The sequence below is a fragment of the Ranitomeya imitator genome, chromosome 5 (assembly GCF_032444005.1).
Source record: "Ranitomeya imitator isolate aRanImi1 chromosome 5, aRanImi1.pri, whole genome shotgun sequence".
NCBI classification, from domain to species: domain Eukaryota; kingdom Metazoa; phylum Chordata; class Amphibia; order Anura; family Dendrobatidae; genus Ranitomeya; species Ranitomeya imitator.
This window is the reverse complement of record NC_091286.1, coordinates 583625968-583650424: the sequence shown is the minus strand read 5'-3', so window position 1 is coordinate 583650424 and position 24457 is coordinate 583625968. Positions and strand designations below refer to the sequence as shown.

At 44.7% G+C, this 24457-nt stretch overlaps 1 protein-coding gene across 1 annotated transcript in view; it reads right to left on the bottom strand.

The window, feature by feature from the left end:
• LOC138638528 (saxiphilin-like) overlaps window positions 1–24457 on the bottom strand; it is a 194266-nt gene that overhangs the window by 18053 nt on the left and 151756 nt on the right. Inside the window, exons 16-17 of the mRNA XM_069727906.1 lie at window positions 4644–4794; window positions 3–67 (exon numbers count right to left, since the gene is read on the bottom strand). Of these exons, the coding sequence (XP_069584007.1) occupies window positions 3–67; window positions 4644–4794 (216 nt within the window). The remainder of the gene's footprint in view (window positions 1–2; window positions 68–4643; window positions 4795–24457) is intronic.

The following is a 24457-nucleotide window of genomic DNA, read 5'->3' as shown; positions in this document are numbered from 1 at the left end:
ACCGTCTGTATTTTCATATACAGCAGTGTGCAGTACGAACGCCACATCTCCCTTCTCCACCAAACACCTAAAATCAAAGGGAAAAGTTTAACTGAGCTAAAGTAATAAAGATGTAAGTTACAAGGTGAGACATGAATAATAGAACAGTTTCCCCTTGTGTGGTTTGTACAGTGACACAAATAATAACAGAATAGTGAACTTGTCTATTAATTAAAAAAAAAGAAAAAAAATCAGCTCACCACAAAGTCGAGGTAAATGTAAATGTAATTCAAAAAGACGATGCTGGGATATATTTTCTTATGTTTCATGGACTTATCCAGTACAGGAGATGCTGGAAGTGGTTCCCACCAGCTACTCTGCAAAGTTGTGCTCCTCTTACCCTGCTTGGGAATGTCTTCTCCAGAGCCTCATGTTACATATTCTGGATGTCAATTTCAATTTGCTTCAGTTTTAGTTTGGGAATTGTATAGGGATTATACTATACTGTGACAAAGTAACTAGTAAATTACTGGAGAGGAGATATGTGGCACTGTGCGTAAAGTTGTCCAGACAATTAAAAAAACATTGCCCATTGCTAAATACAAAGGCATGTGTAAAGTCACTGGTTGTGATGGAATCTCAAGCTAGAAATGATCTAAGAGAGCTCCTGTGAGCATAGCAAGGAGTATACCATGGTGAGTAGCTGCCCCAGTGCCAAGGGAATGATGATAGACCCATGTATTTAGATCTGTGGCTTGATATTTATTCTGTTTACACCACTCTTTGCCCAGACATCATGTGTTACTCTTTTTGCTCACTCTTCCACATAGAGATACATGCATAAACTGGAGCTTTTTTACTTGTATTTTTACCATTCTTATGCACTTGCCTGGCCAGGTCATCTGACATCTTGATTACATGTATATTATAGGGACACCCATATGCCATTATCGATAAATCAAGCACTGACATCTACAGATTGATCAAACAGATTACTTTTGCTACTTGTGTGTATGACATTGCACCAATCTTAATAGGTTTAACTTTTTTAATTATACTACTATTAATTCTGTGGATATACAGTACATATATGCATTTTTAAATATACATACAGTACAGACCAAAAGTTTGGACACACCTTCTCATGTAAAAATTTTTCTGTATTTTCATGACTATGAAAATTGTACATTCACACTGAAGGCATCAAAACTATGAATTAACTACCTCTAGCAGCTCATCAAGAGAATGCCAAGAGTGTGCAAAGCAGTCATCAAAGCAAAAGGTGGCTACGTTGAAGAACCTAGAATATAAGGCTATGTGCACACGTAGGTTCGGGTCCCTGCGGGTTCTCCCGCAGCGGATTTGATAAATCTGCAGGGCAAAACCACTGCGGTTATCCCTGCAGATTTATCACGTTTTGTCTTGCGGTTTCCGCTGCGGGTTTTACTCCTGCACTGGTTTTACTATTGATGCTGCATATGCAGCATCAATAGTAATGTTAAAAATAAAATAAAAAATCGTTATACTCACCCTCTGACGTCCCAATCTCCTCGGTGCTGCAGGCGGCGGTCCGGTTCCAAAGATGCTGTGCGAGAAGGACCTTCGTGATGTCACGGTCATGTGACCGCGACGTCACCGCAGGTCCTGCTCGCATAGCAAACCTGAGACCGGACGGCCGCGTGCAGCGCTGAGAGGTGAGTATATCATTTTTTTTTTATTTTAATTGGTTTTTTTTACCACAAATATGGTTCCCAGGGCCTGGAGGAGAGTCTCCTCTCCTCCACCCCGGGTAGCAACCGCACATTATCCGCTTACTTCCCGCATGGTGGGCACAGCCCCATGCGGGAAGTAAGCGGATCAATGCATTTCTATGTGTGCAGAATCGCTGCGATTCTGCACAAAGACGTGACATGCTGCGGGTTGTAAACCGCTGCGTTTCTGCGCGGTTTTTCCCGCAGCATGTGCACAGCGGTTTGCGGTTTTCCATTGGCTTACATGTTTACTGTAGATGCATTGGAAACTACTGCGGACCCGCAGCATCAAAATCGCTGCGGTTCCGCGGTAAAAACCGCAACGTGTGCACATAGCCTAAGACATAATTTCAGTTGTTTCACACTTTTTTGTTAAGTATATAATTCCACATGTGTTAATTCATAGTTTTGATGCCTTCAGTGTGAATGTACAATTTTCATAGTCATGAAAGTACAGAAAAATCTTTAAATGAGAAGGTGTGTCCAAACTTTTGGTCTGTACTGTACCATATTGTTTTGGTATTTTGCAATCTGGTGGTTTGTTTATTATACAGAATTATTAGGCAAGTTGTATTTTAGAGGATTATTTTTTATTATTTCTCAACAACTATGTTCTCAATCAACGAAAAAGACTCAAATATCAAAGCTTAATATTTTGGGAAGTTGGAGTGTTTTTTTTTTTTAGATTTGGCTATCTTAGGAGGATATCTGTTTGTGCAGGTGACCATTACTGTGCAGAATTATTAGGCAACTTAATAAAAACCAAATATATTCTCATCTCACTTGTTCATTTTCACCAGGTAAACCAATTAACTGCACAAAATTTAGAAATAAACATTTCTGACATACAACAACAAAACCCCCCAAAGTTAGTGACCAATATAGCCACCTTTCTTTATGATGACACTCAACAGCCTTCATCCATAGATTCTGTCAGTTGCTTGATCTGTTTACGATCAACATTGCGTGCAGCAGCCACCACAGCCTCCCAGACACTGTTCTGAGAGGTGTTCTGTTTTCCCTCCCTGTAGATCTCACATTTTATGAGGGACCACAGGTTCTCTATGGGGTTCAGATCAGGTGAACAAGGGGGCCATGTCATTATTTTTTCTTCTTTGAGATCTTTACTTTGAGATCAGCCAGCCACGCTGTTGAGTAGTTGGAGGCATGTGATGGAGCATTGTCCTGCATGAAAATCATGTTTTTCTTGAACGATACCGGCTTCTTCCTGTACCACTGCTTGAAGAAGTTGTCTTCCAGAAACTGGCAATAGGTCTGGGAGTTGAGCTTCACTCCATCCTCAACCCGAAAAGGTCCCACAAGTTCATCTTTGATGATACCAGCCCGTACCAGTACCCCACCTCCACCTTGCTGGTGTCTGAGTCGGAGTGGAGCTCTCTGCCCTTTACTGATCTAGCCTCTGGCCCATCAAGAGTCACTCTCATTTCATCAGTCCATAAAACCTTTGAAAAGTCAGTCTTAAGATATTTCTTGGCCCAGTCTTGATGTTTTATCTTATGTTTCTTGTTCAAAGGTGGTCGTTTTTCAGCCTTCCTTACCTAGGCCATGTCCCTGAGTATTGCACACCTTGTGCCTTTTGTAACTCCAGTAACGTTGCAGCTCTGAAATATGGCAAAACTGGTGGCAAATGGCATCTTGGCAGCTTCACGCTTGATTTTCCTCTATTCACGGGCAGTTATTTTGTGCCTTTTTTGCCCAACACGCTTCTTTCGACCCTGTTGGCTATTTGCCATGAAATGCTTGATTGTTCTGTGATCACGCTTCAAAAGTTTGGCAATTTCAAGACTGCTGCATCCCTCTGCAAGACATCTCACAATTTTGGACTTCTCAAAGCCCGTCAAATCTCTCTTCTGACCCATTTTGCCAAAGGAAAGGAAGTTGCCTAATAATTAAGCACACCTTATATATGGTTTTGATGTCACTAGACAACACCTCTTCTCATTACAGAGATGCAAATCACCTGATTTACTTAATTGGTAGTTGGCTCTCAAGCCTGAACAGCTTGGAGTAGGACAACATGTATAAAAAGTATCATGTGATCAAAAAACAACTTGCCTAATAATTCTGCACACACAGTGTATTCATTATTTTGTGTCTCATTGACGCTTATTTACATTGTAATTATTTTTAGATTGCAAGCATGCACTGACTTCCATCACCCATAGACTGCTATGTTTAGAAAATGTATACCGCACTGCATGCTTTTTTTTTTTTTTACATCTCAGACTGCTGTATTACTCAATGCAAATAAAGGTATGCTGACATACATTGGCACAAGGAAGGCCACAAGAAAACTCTTTTGACCTTTATTTGGTTCATGAGGACCTATGGACTTTTTTGTCATATGTGCTAGGAACCTACCTAGAACATATGGCAAATATATATTAAACACTCTGTGTTAGAGCACACAAATCCAGAGGAAAACCCAGACAAATGACTAAATTGTCACTTAAAGGAAAACTGTCAACTGATTTGTGCTCCCCAAACCACGGGCACCATGAATCATAGATAAGCTTCATTACTGGAGTTGATTTTAGCTTGAGATGCTGCAACTGACGACATGAGAACCATGGATGAGGTGACTCGGAGCAGATCTATACACCTGCCGGTATCTCCCTGTCCCACTCGCCTATATGGACAGGTCTCTCCCGATATAGACATGCTTAGGTGGGTGATGTTGGGATAAGCTGTTTCTTATTAAAGCTACTCATGGCTCAGGTTTTATGAATCAGTTCACAGGTTCCATTAAAAGAGTAGCAAAAATCAGAACAGACATTACACAGATATTGGGAAAATACATACTGTAAGACTTCTGCCATAGCCGGTACTTATGTATATATTGCAAATATTGTGCGAATGTTTTGGATAGGACCGGTCTCACTGTTATTTTACCTGACGGCCCCTTTATTGCCATAATACGCCTCTTTGTCACTTAGAGAACATGTTGTATTTGCCTCTGGGTTTTGTGGATCACCAATACACAGTTTGCAGAGATTGGAATCAATGGGGGATCCCGGAGCGCAGCTTTGACTGAAGTAGGACCCTATTGAGGACAGAAACATATCATCAACATGATCATTTATGTATTTGTCAAGGGTCTTAGTATTAACCATTAATTTACAGACACCTCATAAAAATAGAGAACCGGTAATGTTCAGCTTAAAGGGAACCTGTCACCCCCCAGGCGTTTGTAACTAAAAGAACCACCTTGTGCAGCACTAATGCTCCATTCTGACAAGGTGGTTATTTTAATTTGGGTCCCTGGCACTGCTGCAATAATCGCTTTTGAAATTTGTCCCCCATACCTGTGAAATCGCCAGGGGGGCTGGTCTTTCCCCCCTAATCCAGATGCCTCACAGCTGTCACTCATGGCCTCTGCGCGCCGGGCGCCGCCTCCTCTTCCTTCATTAGCGTCCCTGGTGCCTGCGCTGTTATTTTTTTTTTTCGGGCATGCGCAGTTGTCCTGCTCTTCGAACTTACAGCGCAGGTGCCGGGGACACTAATGAAGGAAGAGGAGGCGGTGCCCGGAACGCAGAGGCGTTTCGTTCAATTTGTTCAATACAACTTGTCAGAAATTTGGTGAAAATTTAGAAAATTTTGCAATATTCAAACTTTTCATTTTTATGCCCTTAAATTAGAGTGCTATGTCACACAAAATATGTGATAAATAAAATTTCCCACATGTCTACTTCACATCAGCACAATTTTTTAAATAATAATAATTATTTTTTTTTGTTAGGAAGTTATGTGGGTTAAAAGTTGATCAACGACTTCTATTTTTTTCAACAAAATTTACAAAACCATTTTTTTTAGGGATCACATCTCATTTGAACTGACCTTAAGTGGTGGTCTACATGGCAGAAAATACCCCAAAATGACACCATTCTTAAAACTGCACCAATCAAGGTGCTCAAAACACATTCAAGAAGTTTATTAACCCTTCTTGTCCTTCATAGTAACTGAAATAATGTGGGTAGAAAAATTGAACATTTAACTTTATCTCACAAAAATGTTACTTTAGACCTAATTTTTTTATTTTCACAAGGGTAGCAGGAGAAAATGGACCCCAAAAAATGTTGTGCAATTTCTCCCGAGTACACCAACACCCCCCCATACGTGGGGGAAAACTACTGTTTGGGCATATGGCACGACTCAGAAGGGATGGAGTGACGTTTTGGAACTCAGATTTTTATGTAATGTTCTGCAAATTTGATGTCGTGTTTGGGGAGACCCTTATGTGCCTAAACAGTAGAAACTCACCACAAGTGACCCTGTTTTGGAAACTAGACCCATCAAGGAATTTACGTAGATGTTTGGTAAACACCGTGAACCCACAGGTGCGTTACAGAGATTTACAATGTTGATCTGTAAAAATTAAAACAATATATTTTTCTTACAAAAAGGTTGTTTTCATTTTACAAGGATAGTAGGAGAAAATTGACCCCATTCTTTGTTGTGTAATTACTCCTGAGTATGCCGATACCCCTAATACCCCATATGTGGGGGAATACTACTTTTGAGGCACCATGCCAAGCTCAGAAGGGAAGTAGTGCCATATTGGAGTTCAAATTTTGCTGGACTGGTTTGAGGGTAACATGTCACATTGATAGAGTCCATGAGGTACATCAGAACACCCCATAAGTGACACCATTTTACAAACTACGCCTCTCAATGAATTCATCAAGGGGTGCAGTGATCATATTGACACCACAGGTGTGTCACAGAATTTTATACCATTGGGCAGTGAAGAAAAAGAAATTAAATTTTTTACGACCAAAATTTTGTTGTAGCCCCAGATTTTATATTTTCAAACTAGAAAATGAGTAAAAATGGCACCAAAAGTTGATCCTTAGTGAAAATTGCAAACTGCTATTATAGTGCCAACACGTTGTAGGCCCAGTACATTATGCCCAGCTCATGCTTCTGGAGACATGCACCTGTAAATTAAGAGGGCTGTCATTGCTACAGAAATGCCAAACATGTGGATGCTAAAAGTGGTTCAGGTCAACTGCGGAGGGCATTTGGGAGCAGAGAATTTGCTGAATTTCTTTTGGTGGGTGAGAAGCAATAGCACTTTTCCAGAGCCTTTGTACTACCAGTAACATGGAAGCCTCCTATATTTCCATTAACAGATTACGGACCAAAGTGGGGATTAGCTTTTTATGCGGATTGAGTTGAAGATTTTGGGGGAACATTTTACATAACGTTTGGGATCACATTTATCCGGCGCTCTACACTAAGCAGTTAAATCGGGGTTTCCATCTAAATCTCTGATTCAGAAAAAAAAACCTGAGGGAGCCACTCACTATTATGAGGCAGCAGAGTTACTCTGGACTCTTTCTGGCCTCTGTTCAGCATTGTCCTTCACTTTAGAAGTGCATAAAACTGTGGCAGAAGACACTTTTATGCACACCTAAAATTACAGACACTGCCGGATCACAGTCCAGACAGAGTCCACAGTGCATCCATCTACCTCATTATAGGGAATCTTCTTCTAGCGATTCTATCTGAATCCCGTATTTCAGAGATTTATACGGAAATCCCGATGTAAGCGCTCAGCGCAGGACAAATGTGCGCCGAGCTTTACTTCGATCTTTGGTAGGTAGAATTAACAAATCAACAGCAGGTGAATAATTTGTTTTATTTTTTATTTTTTTTACATGTTTCCTCATGCAGTATAAGTGATTAGGTGACTTTATTCCTTGGGTCGGTGCGATTACAGCAATACCAGATTATATCTTTTTTTATGTTTGACTGCTGTCACATACTAGAAAAATGCTTTTTATTGTGCATACCCATATTTAGATAGTTATTATTATTTATTGTTATAGCGCCATTTATTCCATGGCGCTTTACATGTGAGGAGGGGCATACATAATAAAAACAAGTACAATAATCTTAAACAATACAAGTCATAACTGGTACAGGAGGAGAGAGGACCCTGCCCGCGAAGGCTCACAATCTACAAGGGATGGGTGAGGATACAGTAGGTGAGGATAGAGCTGGTCATGCAGCGGTTTGGTCGATCGGTGGTTACTGCAGGTTGTAGGCTTGGCAGAAGAGGTGGGTCTTCAGGTTCTTTTTGAAGGTTTCGATGGTAGGCGAGAGTCTGATGTGTTGTGGTAGAGGGTTCCAGAGTAGGGGTGATACGCGAGAGAAATCTTGTATACGATTGTGGGAAGAGGAGATAAGAGGGGAGTAGAGTAGGAGATCTTGTGAGGATCGGAGGTTGCGTGTAGGTAAGTACCGGGAGACGAGGTCACAGATGTATGGAGGAGACAGGTTGTGGATGGCTTTGTACGTCATGGTTAGGGTTTTGTACTGGAGTCTCTGGGCAATGGGGAGCCAATGAAGGGATTGACAGAGGGGAGAGGCCGGGGAATAGCGGGGGGACAGGTGGATTAGTCGGGGAGCAGAGTTTAGAATAGATTGGAGGGGTGCGAGAGTGTTAGAGGGGAGGCCACAGAGCAGGAGGTTGCAGTAGTCAAGGCGAGAGATGATGAGGGCATGGACTAGGGTTTTTGCAGATTCTTGGTTGAGGAATGAACGGATTTGTGAAATATTTTTGAGTTGAAGTCAGCAGGAAGTGGAAAGGGCTTGGATATGTGGTTTGAAGGAGAGATCAGCATCAAGGATTACCCCGAGGCAGCAAGCTTGTGGGACTCGGGAGAGTGGGCAGCCATTTACTGTAATGGATAGGTTCGCTGGGGGGGTCGCGTGAAATGGGGGAAAGATGATGAATTATGTTTTGTCCATGTTAAGTTTGAGAAATCTAGCGGAGAAGAAGGATGAAATAGTGGACAGACATTGAGGGATTCTGGTTAGTAGGGAGGTGATATCTGGTCCAGATATATAGATCTGTGTGTCATTAGCATATTGGTGATACTGAAAGCCATGAGAGTCGATGAGCTGTCCCATGCCAAAGGTGTAAATGGAGAAGAGCAGGGGCCCAAGGACTGAACCTTGTGGGACTCAGACAGATATGGGGCGAGGTGAGGAGGTGGTGTGTGAGTGGGAGACGCTGAATGTCTGGTCTGTTAGGTATGATGAGATCCAGGATAGGGCCAAGTCTGTGATGCCAAGGGATGAGAGGGTCTGTAATAATAGGGAATGGTTCACTGTGTCAAAGGCAGCCGACAGGTCTAGGAGGAGGAGGACAGAGTAGTGTCGCTTGCTCTTGGCGGTTAAGAGGTCATTGGTGACCTTAGTTAGGGTAGTTTCAGTGGAATGGTGTGACCGGAAGCCAGATTGTAAGCGGTCAAAGAGGGGGCAAGAAGAGATATGGGAGGACAGTTCAAGGTAAACATATTGTTCCAGTAGTTTGGAGGCATAAGGGAGAAGTGATATAGGGCGATAGCTAGATACAGAGGATGGGTCAAGAGAGGGCTTTTTGAGGATAGGTGTGATGGAGGCATTTTTAAAGCTAGAGGGGAAAACACCAGTTGTTAGTGATAGGTTGAAGAGATGGGTTAGGGTTGGGATGAAGACTGTGGTGAGGTTTGGGATGAGGTGGGATGGGAGCGGGTCAAGTGCACAGGTGGTGAGATGCGATCTTGAGAGTAGAGTGGAGAGTTGATCTTCTGTAATGGTGGAGAAGTTGGTTTTGGAGGTGGAGGGCTGGGAAGTCAGGAGGAAGGGCTCTGGGGGTTGATGACCAAAACTGTCTCTGATGCTATCAGTCTTCTGCTTGAAAAATGAAGCAAAGTCCTCAGCGGAGATAAGTGGGGAGGAAGGAGGTGCTGGGGGACGGAGGAGAGAATTGAAGGTGATGAATAACTGTTTAGGGTTGTGAGACAGAGAGGATATGAGAGATGAGAAGTAGGTTTGTTTAGCTGTGGCGAGTGTGGTCTTGAAAGTAGTGAGGGACTGTTTGAATGCGATGAAGTGCTCGTTGGAGTGGGATCTTTTCCATCTGCGCTCAGCAGCCCTGGAAGCTCGCCTCAGTTCAGGCTGGTGTGCCAGGGCTGTCTGTTGATTTTGCGAGCTTTGGTATGTGTAAGTGGGGCAGCAGATTCCAAAGCTACAGCTATTGTGGTGTTATATAGAGCGGCAGCGTCATCTGCATTGTGTAAGGAACTTGTCTGTGAGAGGGAGGAGGGATTCAGAGAATGAATGTAAGTCAAGGTGTTTAAGATTTCTGCGAGGGTGTGAAAGTTTGTGGGGTGGGGATTGTAGACATGGAGTGGAGAGAGATGAGAATGTGAGAAGGTTGTGGTCAGAGAGTAGAAGAGGTGAGTTAGAGAGGTTAGATAGGGAGCAGAGGTGGGTGAAGATGAGGTCCAGTGTGTGACCGTCTTTGTGAGTGGCTGTAGAAGACCATTGAGTGAGGCCGAAGGAGTTAGTGAGAGATAGAAGTTTAGTGGCAGCTGAGAGGGAAGTGTCAATGGAGATGTTGAAGTCGCCCATAATGATAGCGGGGATGTCCGCAGAAGGTATAAAATTATAATTTTTCCGTATTTTGGCTGACAGAGTAGTGTGATGGCTTGTTTTTTTGTGGGACGAGTTGACGTTTTTATTGCTACCATTTTCGGCCACATGAGTTTTTTTATTGATTTCTATTCCAATTTTTGTGATGCAAAATGAATAAAAACCAGCAATTCAAGAATTGAGGGGGTTTTTTTTTATCGCTTTATTCTGAGAGCTATAACTTTTGTTACTTTTCCGCTGACTGAGCTCTAAGGTGGCTCTTTTATTGCGGGACAAGATGACGTTTTCAGAGACCCCATTTTTATTTGCATTTGTTTTTTATCACATTTTATTCCAATTTTTGTTCGGTGGTATGATGAGAAAGCATAGTTTTTTGCCTAATTTTTTATTTATTTTTTATGGTGCACACTGAAGGGGTTAACTAGGTGGGTCATTGTGGATGCGGCAATGCCAACTATGTGTACTTTTTTTGTTTTTACATACAGTACAGACGAAAAGTTTGGACACACCTTCTCATGTAAAGATTTTTCTGTATTTTCATGACTATGAAAATTGTACATTCACACTGAAGGCATCAAAACTATGAATTAACACATGTGGAATTATATACTTAACAAAAAAAGTAAAAAAGTGTGAAACAATGGAAAATATGTCTTATATTCTAGGTTTTGCAAAGTAGCTACCTTTTGCTTTGATGACTGCTTTGTACACTCTTGGCATTCTCTTGATGAGCTTCAAGAGGTAGTCACCGGGAATGATCTTCCAACAATCTTGAAGGAGTTCCCAGAGATGCTTAGCACGTGTTGGCCTTTTTTATTTCACTCTGCTGTCCAGCTCACCCCAAACCATCTCGATTGGGTTCAGGTCTGGTGACTGTGGAGGCCAGGTCATCTGGCGTAGCACTTTATAACTGTCCTTCTTGGTCAAATAGCCCTTACACTGCCTGGAGGTGTGTTTGGGGTCATTGTCCTGTTGAAAAATAAATGATTGTACAACTAAACACAAACCGGATGGAATAGCAAGCCGCTGCAAGATGCTGCGGTAGCCATGCTGGTTCAGTATGACTTCAATTTTGAATAAATCCCCAACAGTGTCACCAGCAAAGCACCCCCACACCATCACACCTCCTCCTCCATGCTTCACGGTGGGAACCAGGCATGTAGAGTCCATCCGTTCACCTTTTCTGCGTCACACATAGACACGGTGGTTGGAACCAAAGATCTCAAATTTGGATTCATCAGACCAAAGCACATATTTCCACTGGTCTAATGTCCATTCCTTGTGTTCTTTAGCCCAAACAAGTCTCTTCTGCTTGTTGCCTGTCCTTATCAGTGGTTTCCTAGCAGCTATTTTACCATGAAGGCCTGCTGCACAAAGTCTCCTCTTAACAGTTGTTGCAGAGATGTGTCTGCTGCTAGAACTCTGTGTGGCATTGACCTGGTCTCTAATCTGATCTGCTGTTCACCTGAGATTTCTGAGGCTGGTGACTCGGATAAACTTACCCTCAGAAGCAGAGGTGACTCTTGGTCTTACTTTCCTGGGGCGGTCCTCATGTGAGCCAGTTTCTTTGTAGCGCTTGATGGTTTTTGCAACTGCACTTGGGGACACTTTCAAAATTTGCCCAATTTTTCAGACTGACTGACCTTCATTTCTTAAAGGGCCACTGTCACCTCCCTCCAGCCGTTATAAACTAAAAGAGCCCCCTTGTGCAGCAGTAATGCTGCATTCTAACAAGGTGGCTCTTTTAGCTTTTGTTTCGGTTATTCCCACAATAAATGTATTTATAATTCTGCTGAAATACCTGTCTTTGTCCATGGAGGCGGGACTGAAGCCTCCTCTTAGAAGCGCCCAACTGCCGTCAGTCATCTCTTGTGTAGATTTTCGCCGCCCCCTCAGCGCTGTTATTGTGTGAATTCCGGCGCCTGCGCTCTGCTCTTCTGCCTTGCACAGGCGTATAGAGCATTATCCGTCCGAGCGCTGGTGCCGGGTTCCTTTCTGCGCCTATGCGGTCAGTGCGGCCAGCCTGTTACTGAATCCCCGCCCCGCACTGTGTTATGCAGTATGCACAGTGCGGGGCTGGGATTCCTGGGCATGCGCACTGCGCTTGTCAGACGCTCCACAGGTCCCCCGCCTTCCAGCGTTGTTCTGTGCGGCTGTTCCAAACGCCGGCAACGATACCTGTATATTCCGGCAACGCTGAAAGGCGGGGGACCTGGGGAGCGTCTGAGAAGCGCAGTGCGCATGCCCAGGAATCCCAGCCCCACACTGTGCATAATGCATAACACAGTGCGGGGCGGGGATTCAGTAACAGGCTGGCCGCACTGACCGCACAGGCGCAGAAAGGAACCCAGCACCAGCGCTCGGACGGATAATGCTCTATGCGCCCGTGCAAGGCAGAAGAGCAGAGCGCAGGCGCCGGAATTCACACAATAACAGCGCTGAGGGGGCAGCGAAAATCTACACAAGAGATGACTGACGGCAGTTGGGCGCTTCTAAGAGGAGGCTTCAGTCCCGCCTCCATGGACAAAGATAGGTATTTCAGCAGAATTATAAATACATTTACTGTGGGAATAACAGAAACAAAAACTAAAAGAGCCACCTTGTTAGACTGCAGCATTACTGCTGCACAAGGTGGCTCTTTTAGTTTATAAGGGCTGGAGGGGGTGACAGTGGCCTTTTAAAGTAATGATGGCCACTCATTTTTCTTTACTTAGCTGCTTTTTTCTTGCCATAATGCAAATTCTAACAGTCTATTCAGTGGGACTGTCAGCTGTGTATCCACCAGACTTCTGCACAACACAACTGATGGTCCCAACCCCATTTATAAGGCAAGAAATCCCACTTATTAAACCAGACAGGGCACACCTGTGAAGTGAAAACCATTCCCAGTGACTACCTCTTGAAGCTCATCAAGAGAATGCCAAGAGTGTGCAAAGCAGTCATCACAGTAAAAGGTGGCTACTTTGAAGAACCTAGAATATAAGACATAATTTCAGTTTCACACTTTTTTGTTAAGTTTATAATTCCACATGTCATAGTTTTGATGCCTTCAGTGTGAATGTACAATTTTCATAGTCATGAAAATACGGAAAAATCTTTAAATGAGGAGGTGTGTCCAAACTTTTGGTCTGTACTGTAAATAAATGTATTTATTGGATTAATATTTTTTCATTTTTTTGTTCTTTATTTTGTGATTTTTTAAATATTTTTATTAACTTTTTATTTTATTTTTTACCTTGTCCCAGGATGGTACTTCAACTTTCTCTGCCCTGATCACTGATGTAATACTCTGCAATGCTTTAACATTGCAGGGGATTAGCTCAGCATCTCACAGGTGGGGAGAAGGCATGTCAACTCCTGCTCCGAGCAGGAGTTTACAGGCCACCGTCTCTGGGTGACCCCGCAGCCATCTTTCAGCTCGGGGTCACCATGGAGACTATCGGCAGAACACAATCGCAATCGCGTTATGCTGAAGGGAGCAGAGAGGGAGCTCCAACCCTCTGTGATGCCCATCAATGTCGCTGTCACTACTGACTGCGGCATCAGAGGGGTCAAACGCCCGTGATCAGAGCTAGCACTGATTGTGGGCGTTGTTGTAGGGTGTCAGCTCTCATATAGAGCTGGCAACATTTGATCTTGGCGGTGCTCAACGTGAGCCCGCAAGATTGTCACGCAATATGTATACTGCCAGGGTCAGACGCAGACAGCTTGGGGCCCCTGTGCAGGAAATGTGTCTGGGTCTTCCTCCTTTTGAGGCAACAAAGCTACATATATATATCCCGCCCTCTCTCTGTTGGAGTCCCTCAAGGCTCTGTCCTAGGGCCCCTACTTTTTTCCATCTATACCCTTGGCCTAGGACAACTCATAAAGTGCCATAGCTTCCAGTACCATAGGTATGCGGACGACACTCAGATCTACCTCTCTGGCCCAGATGTCACCTCTCTGTTGTCTAGAATCCCAAAGTGTCTGTCAACCATATCCTCCTTCACCTCTCGCTTCCTAAAACTCAATGTAGACAAAACCAAACTCATCATCTTTCCCCCATCTCATGTATCCCCCCTACCTGATCTGTCTATTATGGTAAACGGCATCACGCTCTCTCCCGCACCTGAAATCCGCTGCCTCGAGGTAACTCTCGACTCTGCCCTGTCCTTCAAACCGCACGTCCAAACTCTTGCCACCTCCTGTCGCCTCCAACTCAAAAATATTGCCAGAATCCGTTCCTTCCTCAGCCCACAATCTACCAAAACTCTTGTGCATGCTCTCATCATCTCCCGCCTCGACTACTGCAACACCCTCCTCTGTGGCCTTCCCCTAACTCTCTTGCACCGCTCAAGTCTGTCCTCAACTCTGCTGCCCGGCTAATCCACCTCTCTCCTCGCTACTCCCCTGCTTCTCCCCTCTGTAAATCGCTCCACTGGCTCCCAATTCCCAAATGAATCCAGTTCAAACTACTAACACTGATCTACAAAGCCATCCACAACCTGTCCCCTCCCTATATCTCTGAACTAATCTCCCAATATCTTCCCTCACGTAATCTCCGATCCTCCCAAGACCTCCTACTCTCCTCCACACTTATTCGTTCCTCACACAACCGCCTCCAAGATTTCTCCCGAATATCCCCCATCCTCTGGAATTCCATGCCTCAACACGTCCGATTATCCACCACCCTCGGATCCTTCAGACAGAACCTGAAAACCCATCTCTTCAAGAAAGCCTACAGCCTGCAATAGCCATTCTGCTGCCTCGCCATCGCCAGAGCCGCCGCCTCGCCATCGCCAGAGCCGCCGCCTCGCCCCCTACCTTCTGCCTCTTCCCCACTATCCCATAAAATGTAAGTCCGCAAGGACAGGGTCCTCTCCCCTCTGTACCAGTCTGTCACTGTAAACTTGTTTACTGTAAACGATATCTATAACCCTGTATGTAACCCCTGTCTCATGTACAGCACCATGGAATTAATGGTGCTATATAAATAAATCATAATAATAATATATATACATATATATATATATATATATATATATATATATATATATATATATATATATAAAATAGAAAAGGAAAACAGCACAATAATGCCTCAACGGCGTGGCATTAAAGCCCATCTTTTTCATTTTTTTTCAATTTTGACATATATATATATATATATATATATATATATATATATGAGTTTTTGGCAAAGCCAGCTTACCCGCATTGAAGAAACAGGAATATATCCAGCCTATGGTTACAGTTCACACGGAAAACGGATTGGGACAAATCCACACATGTACAGTGCCGGCAAAAAAAATCTTTACACTTGCACAGCAAAAAAAAACTTTACATATAAAATCCACATCATAATTTCACTTTTTAAAAGTGTGCACAATGGGGGAGATAATAAAAAACTGTCTAATATTAAAGCTGGCTTTGTTGCAAATATCAACCAATCAACGCTCAGTTTTCACTTCTCTGGTTAAGCGAAAGCTGCACTCTGATTGGTTGTTATCTGCAGCCCAGCCAGTTTTGCTATTAGGCAGTCTTTTATTATCTCCCTCAGTTTTTTATTATCTCCCACTATGGGTCAAAAGAAGCTTAAAATGGAAGAGAAATCCTGTGCCTTGACTCTGCTTGAGAAGGGGGATTCGGTGATTGCTGTAGCTAGAGATCTGGGAGTGTCAAGAGAAGCAATTTATCAACTGAAGCGGTCGGCGGCATCATTGCCTCCTGGGATGGTACCGCAGAGAAAGTCAGGCTCTGGCGCACCTAAGAAGACTTCACCAAGGACTGATAAGCTTCTGAAGCGTGAAGTGATGTCACATCCTTCTATAACTGCTGTTTCATTGAACTTGTAAAGATTTTTTTTGCCGCCACTGTAAAGAAAAAACGTTTTGTTTCTCCAGCGATCATTCCAATTGTAGAGTGAAATATACCTTTTATTTATCCATTAAAAAATTCCAGATTTCTTCAGTTACACTATTGCATACACTCAATCCTTTACGTCAGCTGGCAGATCCCCTGCTTTGAGGTGGGCTCCGGCGGTGAGCCCACCTCAAAGCAGGGGATCTGCCAGCTGACGTACTATTCCGTCAGCTGGCAGAAAGGGGTTAAAAAGTTCCAGATTTCTTCAGTTGTGCAGAAGTCTGGTGGATACACAGCTGATAGTCCTACTGAATTGACTGTTAGAATTTGTATTATGGCAAGAAAAAAGCAGCTAAGTAAAGAAAAATGAGTGGCCATCATTACTTTAAGAAATCAAGGTCAGTCAGTCCGAAAAATTGGGAAAACTTTGAAAGTGTCCCCAAGTGCAGTTGCAAAAACCATCAAGCGCTACAAAGAAACTGGCTCACATGAGGACCGCCCCAGGAAAGGAAGACCAAGAGTCACCTCTGCTTCTGAGGATAAGTTTTGTCCGAGTCACCAGCCTAAGAAATCGCAGGTTAACAGCAGCTCAGATTAGAGACCAGGTCAATGCCACACAGAGTTCTAGCAGCAGACACATCTCTACAACAACTGTTAAGAGGAGACTTTGTGCAGCAGGCCTTCATGGTAAAATAGCTGCTAGGAAACCACTGCTAAGGACAGGCAACAAGCAGAAGAGACTTGTTTAGGCTAAAGAACACAAGGAATGGACATTAGACCAGTTGAAATCTGTGCTTTGGTCTGATGAGTCCAAATTTGAGATTTTTGGTTCCAACCACTGTGTCTTTCTGCGACGCAGAAAAGGTGAACGGATGGACTCTATGTGCCTGGTTCCTACCGTGAAGCATGGAGGAGGAGGTGTGATGGTGTGGGGGTGCTTTGCTGGTGACACTGTTGGAGATTCATTCAAAATTGAAGTCATACTGAACCAGCATGGCTACCACAGCATCTTGAAGAGGCATGCTATTCCATCTGGTTTGCGTTTAGTTGGACAATCATTTATTTTTCAACAGGATAATGACCCCAAACACACCTCCAGGCAGTGTAAGGGCTATTTGACCAAGAAGGAGAGTGATGGGGTGCTACGCCAGACCTGAACCCAATCGAGATGGTTTGGGGTGAGCTGTACCGCAGAGTGAAGGCAAAAGGGCCATCAAGTGCTAAGCATCTCTGAGAACTCCTTCAAGATTGTTGGAAGACCATTTCCGGTGACTACCTCTTGAAGCTCATCATGAGAATGCCAAGACTGTGCAAAGCAGTCATCAAAGCAAAAGGTGGCTACTTTGAAGAACCTAGAATATAAGACATAATTTCATTTGTTTCACACTTTTTTGTTAAGTATATAATTCCACATGTCTTAATTCAAAGTTTTGATGCCTTCAGTGTGAATGTACAATTTTCATAGTCATGAAAATGCAGAAAAATCTTTAAATGAGAAAGTGTGTCCAAACTTTTGGTCTGTACTGTATATACTGTATATATACATATATATATATATATATATACACACACACACACTAAGGGACTGTGCTATGCATAAGTGAGTACACTTTATACTAAGAGACTGTGTTAGACATAATAATCGATAATAATGTCTTCCTCCAGCTGCTCCTAAATCCATTATAAATTCTCCTTCCTCACACACCTTATTGTCCTCCTCCCCTCGCATCCCATTATTGCCCTCTCCCCCACCCCCATTATTGCCCATTCCACCACCTCCATTATTGCCTCCTCCCCACCACCTCCGTCATTGTCCTTTCCATTGCCACCATCATTGTCTTCTCCCCACCACCCCATCATTGCCTTCTCCCCCACCGCCCCATCATTACCCATTTCACCACCTCTATCATTTCCTCCTCCCCACCACCCCATCATTGTCCTTTCCACCACCATCATCAATGTCTTCTCCCCCACCACCCCATCATTGCCTTCTCCCCCACCACCCCATCATTACTCATTCCAACACCTCAATCATTTCCTCCTCCCCCACCACCCCATCATCGTCCTTTCCACCGCCATTATTATTGTCTTCTCCCCCACCACCCCATCATTACTCATTCCATGACCTACATCATTTCCTCCTCCCCACCACCCCATCATTACCCATTCCACCACCTTCATCATTGCCTCCTCCCCACCACCACATCATTATCTTTTTCACTGCCATCATAATTGTCTTCTCCCCATCATTACCTATTCCACAACCTCCATCATTTCCTCCTCCCCCACCATCCCCATCATTGCCCTTTCCACCACCACCATCATTGTCTTTTCCCCACCACTCCATCATTGCCCATTACACTGCCTCCATTATTTCCTCCTCCCCATCACAATCATTATTGCCCATTCACCACCTTCATTATTTCCTCCTCCCCCACCACCCCTATCATTGCCCTCTCCATCAACCCAATCATTGCCTTCCATCCCATTACCCCATCATTGCCCTCTCTGTCAGCACAATCATTGCCTACTGCCCCATCACCCCAATCATCGCCCTCTCTGTCAACCCAATCATTGCCTTCTGCCCCATCACCCCCATCATTGCCCTCTCTGTCAACCCAATCATTGCCTTCTGCTCCATCACCCCCATCATTGTCCTCTCCTCCACCTACACAAACACACAGCACCATTCATTTCTCTGCACACACAGCAACATTCACCTCTCTGCACACACACACACACACAGCACCATTCACCTCTCAGCACACATACAGACACACACAGCACCATTCACCTCTCTGCACACACATACACACACACACCTCATCTCACCTATGCGCACAGTATCCTGAAGCCACACTATTGCCAGCAGCTTCCTGTCTCGCACTGCCGCGGCGCTGATTGATGATGTAATTCAGCTGCTGCTGTGTGAGACAGGAAGTGTGGGCAGGAAGCAGGATGGATCCATTCCCTGCAGCTCCGCTCCACTGCCATTTTCTCTTGCAGGCAGCGGAGCTGCAGGGATTGCTCCCTGCCTGCCGCACATGAGGGAAATCTGGCCAGGGGCCCCCCAGAACCTCGGGGCCGGATAAACTGGCCAGATTGCCCTCATTATTAGCACCCTGCGGGAGCCCCCCAGAGCCTCCGGGCCCCAATGCAGCCGCACCGGTTGAATCGGCAGTATGTCCGCCCATGTATACTGCCATTTGCAGGAACGCAGCTCCCACAGCTGCGTACATATACAGCACATCTCTTGAAGGGGTTAAAGACTTTTGACATATCAAAAGTTACATCTGGTGGGATCTTAGCATTTCTATGGATTTTTACACTCTTTGCTCAGCTCTCCCTGAGGAAAGCTGAATATAGAAAATAAGAAGTGAAACGAGATAGGGCTGTACTCAGAGCTCCCTCCTTTTAAACCTAGATGTGTTAAAATTGTTTTAAAATTAAATATGTCAGCAGGTTTTTGCTATTTAATTTGAGGACAGCAGGGGTTAAAACACAGATTTCAATGATGTACACGTCAGGCTGTGTGATGTTTACTTACAATGAAGGTTTTATCACGTGGTGATTATCATTGCCTGGACTAAAGCAGCATGTGCATGCTAGTCTGAGTCTGCCCCTCCTGTGATAAGCAGCTCATTGACAATAGTCAATGTACAGTCATGGCCAAAAGTTTTGAGAATGAGACAAATATTAATTTTTCCAAATTCTACTGCTTCATTTTTTCTAATGGCAATTTGCATATACTCCTGAATGTCAGAGTGATCAGCTTAACAGCAATTACTGTACTTGCAAAGTTAATATTTGCCCAGAAAATGAACTTTAACCCCCAAAACACATTTCAACATCATTGCAGTCCTGCCTTAAAAGGAGCAGCTAACATCGTTTTAGTGATTGATCCATTAACACAGGTGTGGGTGTTGATGAGGACAGGGCTGGCGATCAATCAGTCATTATTAAGTAAGAATGACATCACTGGGCACTTTAAAAGGAGGCTGGTGCTTGGTATCATTGTTTCTCTTCAGTTAACCATGGTTATCTCTAAAGAAACACGTGCAGCCATCATTGCACTGCACAAAAATGGCCTTACAGGGAAGAGTATTGCAGCTACAAAGATTGCACCTCAGTCAACAATCTATCGCATCATCAAGAACTTCAAGGAGAAAGCTTCCATTGTTGTCAAAAAGGCTCCAGGGCGCCCAAGAAAGACCAGCAAGTGCCAGGACTGTATCTTCAAACGGTTTCAGCTGCGGGATCGGACTACCAGCAGTGCCGAGCTTGCTCAGGAATGGCAGCAGGCTGGTGTGAGTGCTCCTGCACGCACCGTGAGGCGGAGACTCTTTGAGCAAGGCCTGGTTTCAAGGAGGGCAGCAAAGAAGCCACTTCTCTCCAGAAAAATCATCAGGGACCGACTGATATTCTGCAAAAGGTACAGGGAGTGGACTGCTGAGGACTGGGGCAAAGTCATTTTCTCTTTTGAATCCCCTTTTCGATTGTTTGGGACATCTGGAAAACAGCTTATTCGGAGAAGAAGAGGTGAGCGCTACCACCAGTCTTGTCTCATGCTAACTGTAAAGCTTCCTGAAACCATTCATGTGTGGGGTTGCTTCTCAGCCAAGGGAATCGGCTCACTCACAGTCTTGCCTAAAAACACAGCCATGAATAAAGAATGGTACCAGAATGTCCTCCAAGAGCAACTTCTCCCAACCGTCCAAGAGCAGTTTGGCGCCCAACAATGCCTTTTCCAGCATGATGGAGCACCTTGCCATAAAGCAAAGGTGATAACTAAATGGCTCATGGAACAAAACATAGAGATTTTGGGTCCATGGCCTGGAAACTCCCCAGATCTTAATCCCATTGAGAACTTGTAGTCAATCATCAAGAGACGGGTGGACAAACAAAAACCAACAAATTCTGGCAAAATGCAAGCATTGATTATGCAAGAATGGACTGCTATCAGTCAGGATTTGGTCCAGAAGTTGATTGAGAGCATGCCAGGGAGAATTGCAGAGGTCTTGAAGAAGAAGGGTCAACACTGCAAATATTGACTTGCTGCATTAACTCATTCTAACTGTCAATATAACCTATTCGTACTCATAATATGATTGCAATTATATTTCTGTATGTGATATAAACATCAGACAAACACTAATAAAAACCAGAGGGCAGCAGATCATGTGAAAATTTAATTTTGGTGTCATTCTCAAAACTTCTGGCCATGACTGTACATACAGAGCCTGGTGTGGGTGAGATTAGCTTTCTCAGCTCTGCTGCATTGCTAAACCTAAGAGTTCTGCTTTTGTCAGCACTGCTGCATGCAGTAAACTAAGTGATATTTCATTGGATTTAGGCCATGTTCACACAATGCGTTTTTTACTGCGGAACCGACGCGATTTTGCCGCTGCGGGTCCGCAGCTGTTTTCCATGCAGGGTACAGTACAATGTACCCTATGGAAAACAGGAACCGCTGTGCACATGATGCGGAAATTCACTTAAAAAGCCGCGCTGAATAGCTGCGGTAAAAAAGAAGGACCATGTCACTTCTTTGTGCGGAACTGCAGCGGTTCTGCACCCATAGACCTCCATTGTGAGGTCAAACCCGCAGTAAAACCCGCAGACGAAAAAAATATCTGCGGGTTTTCTGCGGTTTGTGGTGCAGAACCGCTGCAGCAGGAAGTGCGTGGGCGGAGTGTGGCTGGCCCCACGTGCCCCAATCCCACCCCCCCATGCTCCGATGCCACCCCCCGTGCTCCGACGCCCCCCCCCCCCGTGCCCTCATCTCCCCCCTTATACTTACCGGGCCTCCCGTCCGTCCGTCTTCTCCCTGGGCGCCGCCATCTTCCAAAATGGCGGGCGCATGCGCAGTGCGCCCGCCGAATCTGCCGGCCGGCAGATTCGTTCCAGGCACATTTTGATCACTGTGATAACCTCGCAGTGATCAAAATTAAAAAAAAGTAAATGACCCCCTCCCTTTATCACCCCCATAGGTAGTAACAATAATAAAATAAAGAATTTTTTTTTTTCCCCACTACAGTTAGAACTAGGGTTAGGGTTAGGGTTAGGGGTAGGGTTAGGGGTAGGGTTAGGGGTAGGGTTAGGGTTAGGGGTAGGGTTAGGGGTAGGGTTAGGGTTAGGGGTAGGGTTAGGGTTAGGGGTAGGGTTAGGGGTAGGGTTAGGGGTAGGGTTAGGGTATTTTCAGCCATTTTATCTAAAAAAACTTCCTAGAAAACACACAGACTCTGCAGAGAAAACTGCATAAAAAAACGCACTAAAAACCGCATCAAAAAACGCATAAAAAACGCACCAAAAAACGCACCTGCGTTTTCTGCCAAGAGCTGCAGTTTTTAGTGCAGAAAAAACAGCAGGGAAATCAGGAACGTGTGAACATGGCCTAAAGGTTTCTTTGTCTACATCATTCTGTTCTCAGATGAGGTAGCAATAACCAGTGGTGACAGACTCCCTTAAAAATCTAATATATAATTGTCTAAGGGTAACTTCCGTCTGTCCTTCTGTCTGTCTGTCTGTCTTTCTGTCACGGTTATTGATTCGCTGATTTGTCTCGCCAGCTGCCTGTCATGGCTGCCACGACCAATCAGCGACAGGCACAGTCCGGAAGAAAATGGCCGCTCCTTACTCCCCGCAGTCAGTGCCTGTCGCCCGCATACTCCCCTCCGGTCACCGCTAACACAGGGTTAATGCCGGCTGTAACGGACCGCGTTATGCCGCGGGTAACGCACTCAGTTACCGCCGCTATTAATCCTGTGTGTCCCCAACTTTTTACTATTGACGCTGCCTATGCGGCATCAATAGTAAAAAATGTAATGTTAAAAATAATAAAAAAAAAAAACTGCTATACTCACCCTCTGTAGTCTGCTGAGCCGCTCGCGCTGGCCGCCATCTTCCGTTGCAGGTTCCGGTGGCAAAGATGGTATGGGAGAAGGACCTGCCATGACGTCAAGGTCATGTGACCGCGACATCATCACAGGCCCTGCGCGCCTGAGCTAGAAAGACCTGCCATGACGTCACGGTCATGTGACCGCGACGTCATCACAGGCCCTGCGCGCCTGCGCGAGAAGGACCTGCCATGACGTCACGGTCATGTGACTGCGACGTCACCACAGGCCCTGCGCGCCTGCGCTGGAAAGACCTGCCATGAAGTCACGGTCGTGTGACTGCAACGTCATCACAGGTCCTGCGCTCATACCAACCCTGGGATCGGAAGCTGCCGTGGACTACAACGGGCCCTCGGAAAGGTGAGTATATGTTTTTGTTTGTTTTTTTTAACCTGTGACAAACGTGGCTGGGCAATATACTACGTAGCTGGGCAATATACTACGTGACTGGCCAATATACTACGTGGCTCTGTGCTGTATACTACGTTGCTGTGCAATATACTACGTGGCTGGGCAATATACTACGTGGCTCTGTGCTGTATACTACGTCGCTGTGCAATATACTACGTGACTGGTCAATATACTACGTGGCTCTGTGCTGTATACTACTTCGTTGTGCAATATACTATGTGGCTCTGTGCTGCATACTACGTCGCTGTGCAATATACTACGCGGCTCTGTGCTGTATACTACGTCACTGGGCAATATACTACGTCACTGGGCAATATACTACGTGGCTGCGCAATATACTCCGTAACTGAACAATATACTACGTGGCTGCGCAATATACTACGTGGCTGCGCAATATACTACGTCGCTGGGCAATATACTAGGTGGCTGGGCAATATACTACGTGGCTGGGCAATATACTACGTGACTGGGCAATATACTCCGTCACTGGGCAATATACTACGTGGCTGGACAATATACTACGTGACTGGGCAATACACTACATGGCTGGGCAATATACTACGTGGCTGGGCAATATACTACGTGACTGGGCAATATACTACGTGACTGGGCAATATACTACGTGACTGGGCAATATACTACGTGACTGGGCAATATACTACATGGCTGGGCAATATACTATGTGGCTGGGCAATATACTATGTGGCTGGGCAATATACTACGTGACTGGGCAATATACTACGTGTCTGGGCAATATACTACGTGGCTGGGCAATATACTACGTGGTTGGCCAATATACTATGTCACTGGGCAATATACTACGTCACTGGGCAATATACTATGTGGCTGGACAATATAGTACGTGGCTGGGCAATATACTACATGACTGGGCAATATACTACATGGCTGGGCAATATACTATGTGGCTGGGCAATATACTACGTGACTGGGCAATATATCATGTGGCTGGGCAATATACTATGTGGGCTGTGCAATATACTACGTGGACATGCATATTCTAGAATACCCGATGCGTTAGAATCGGGTCACGATCTAGTAATAGATATTCATTAAACTCCCATTATTCCAGTGAAAATCAGTGAGCTCATTGCTCTTGTGCCACACCTGATG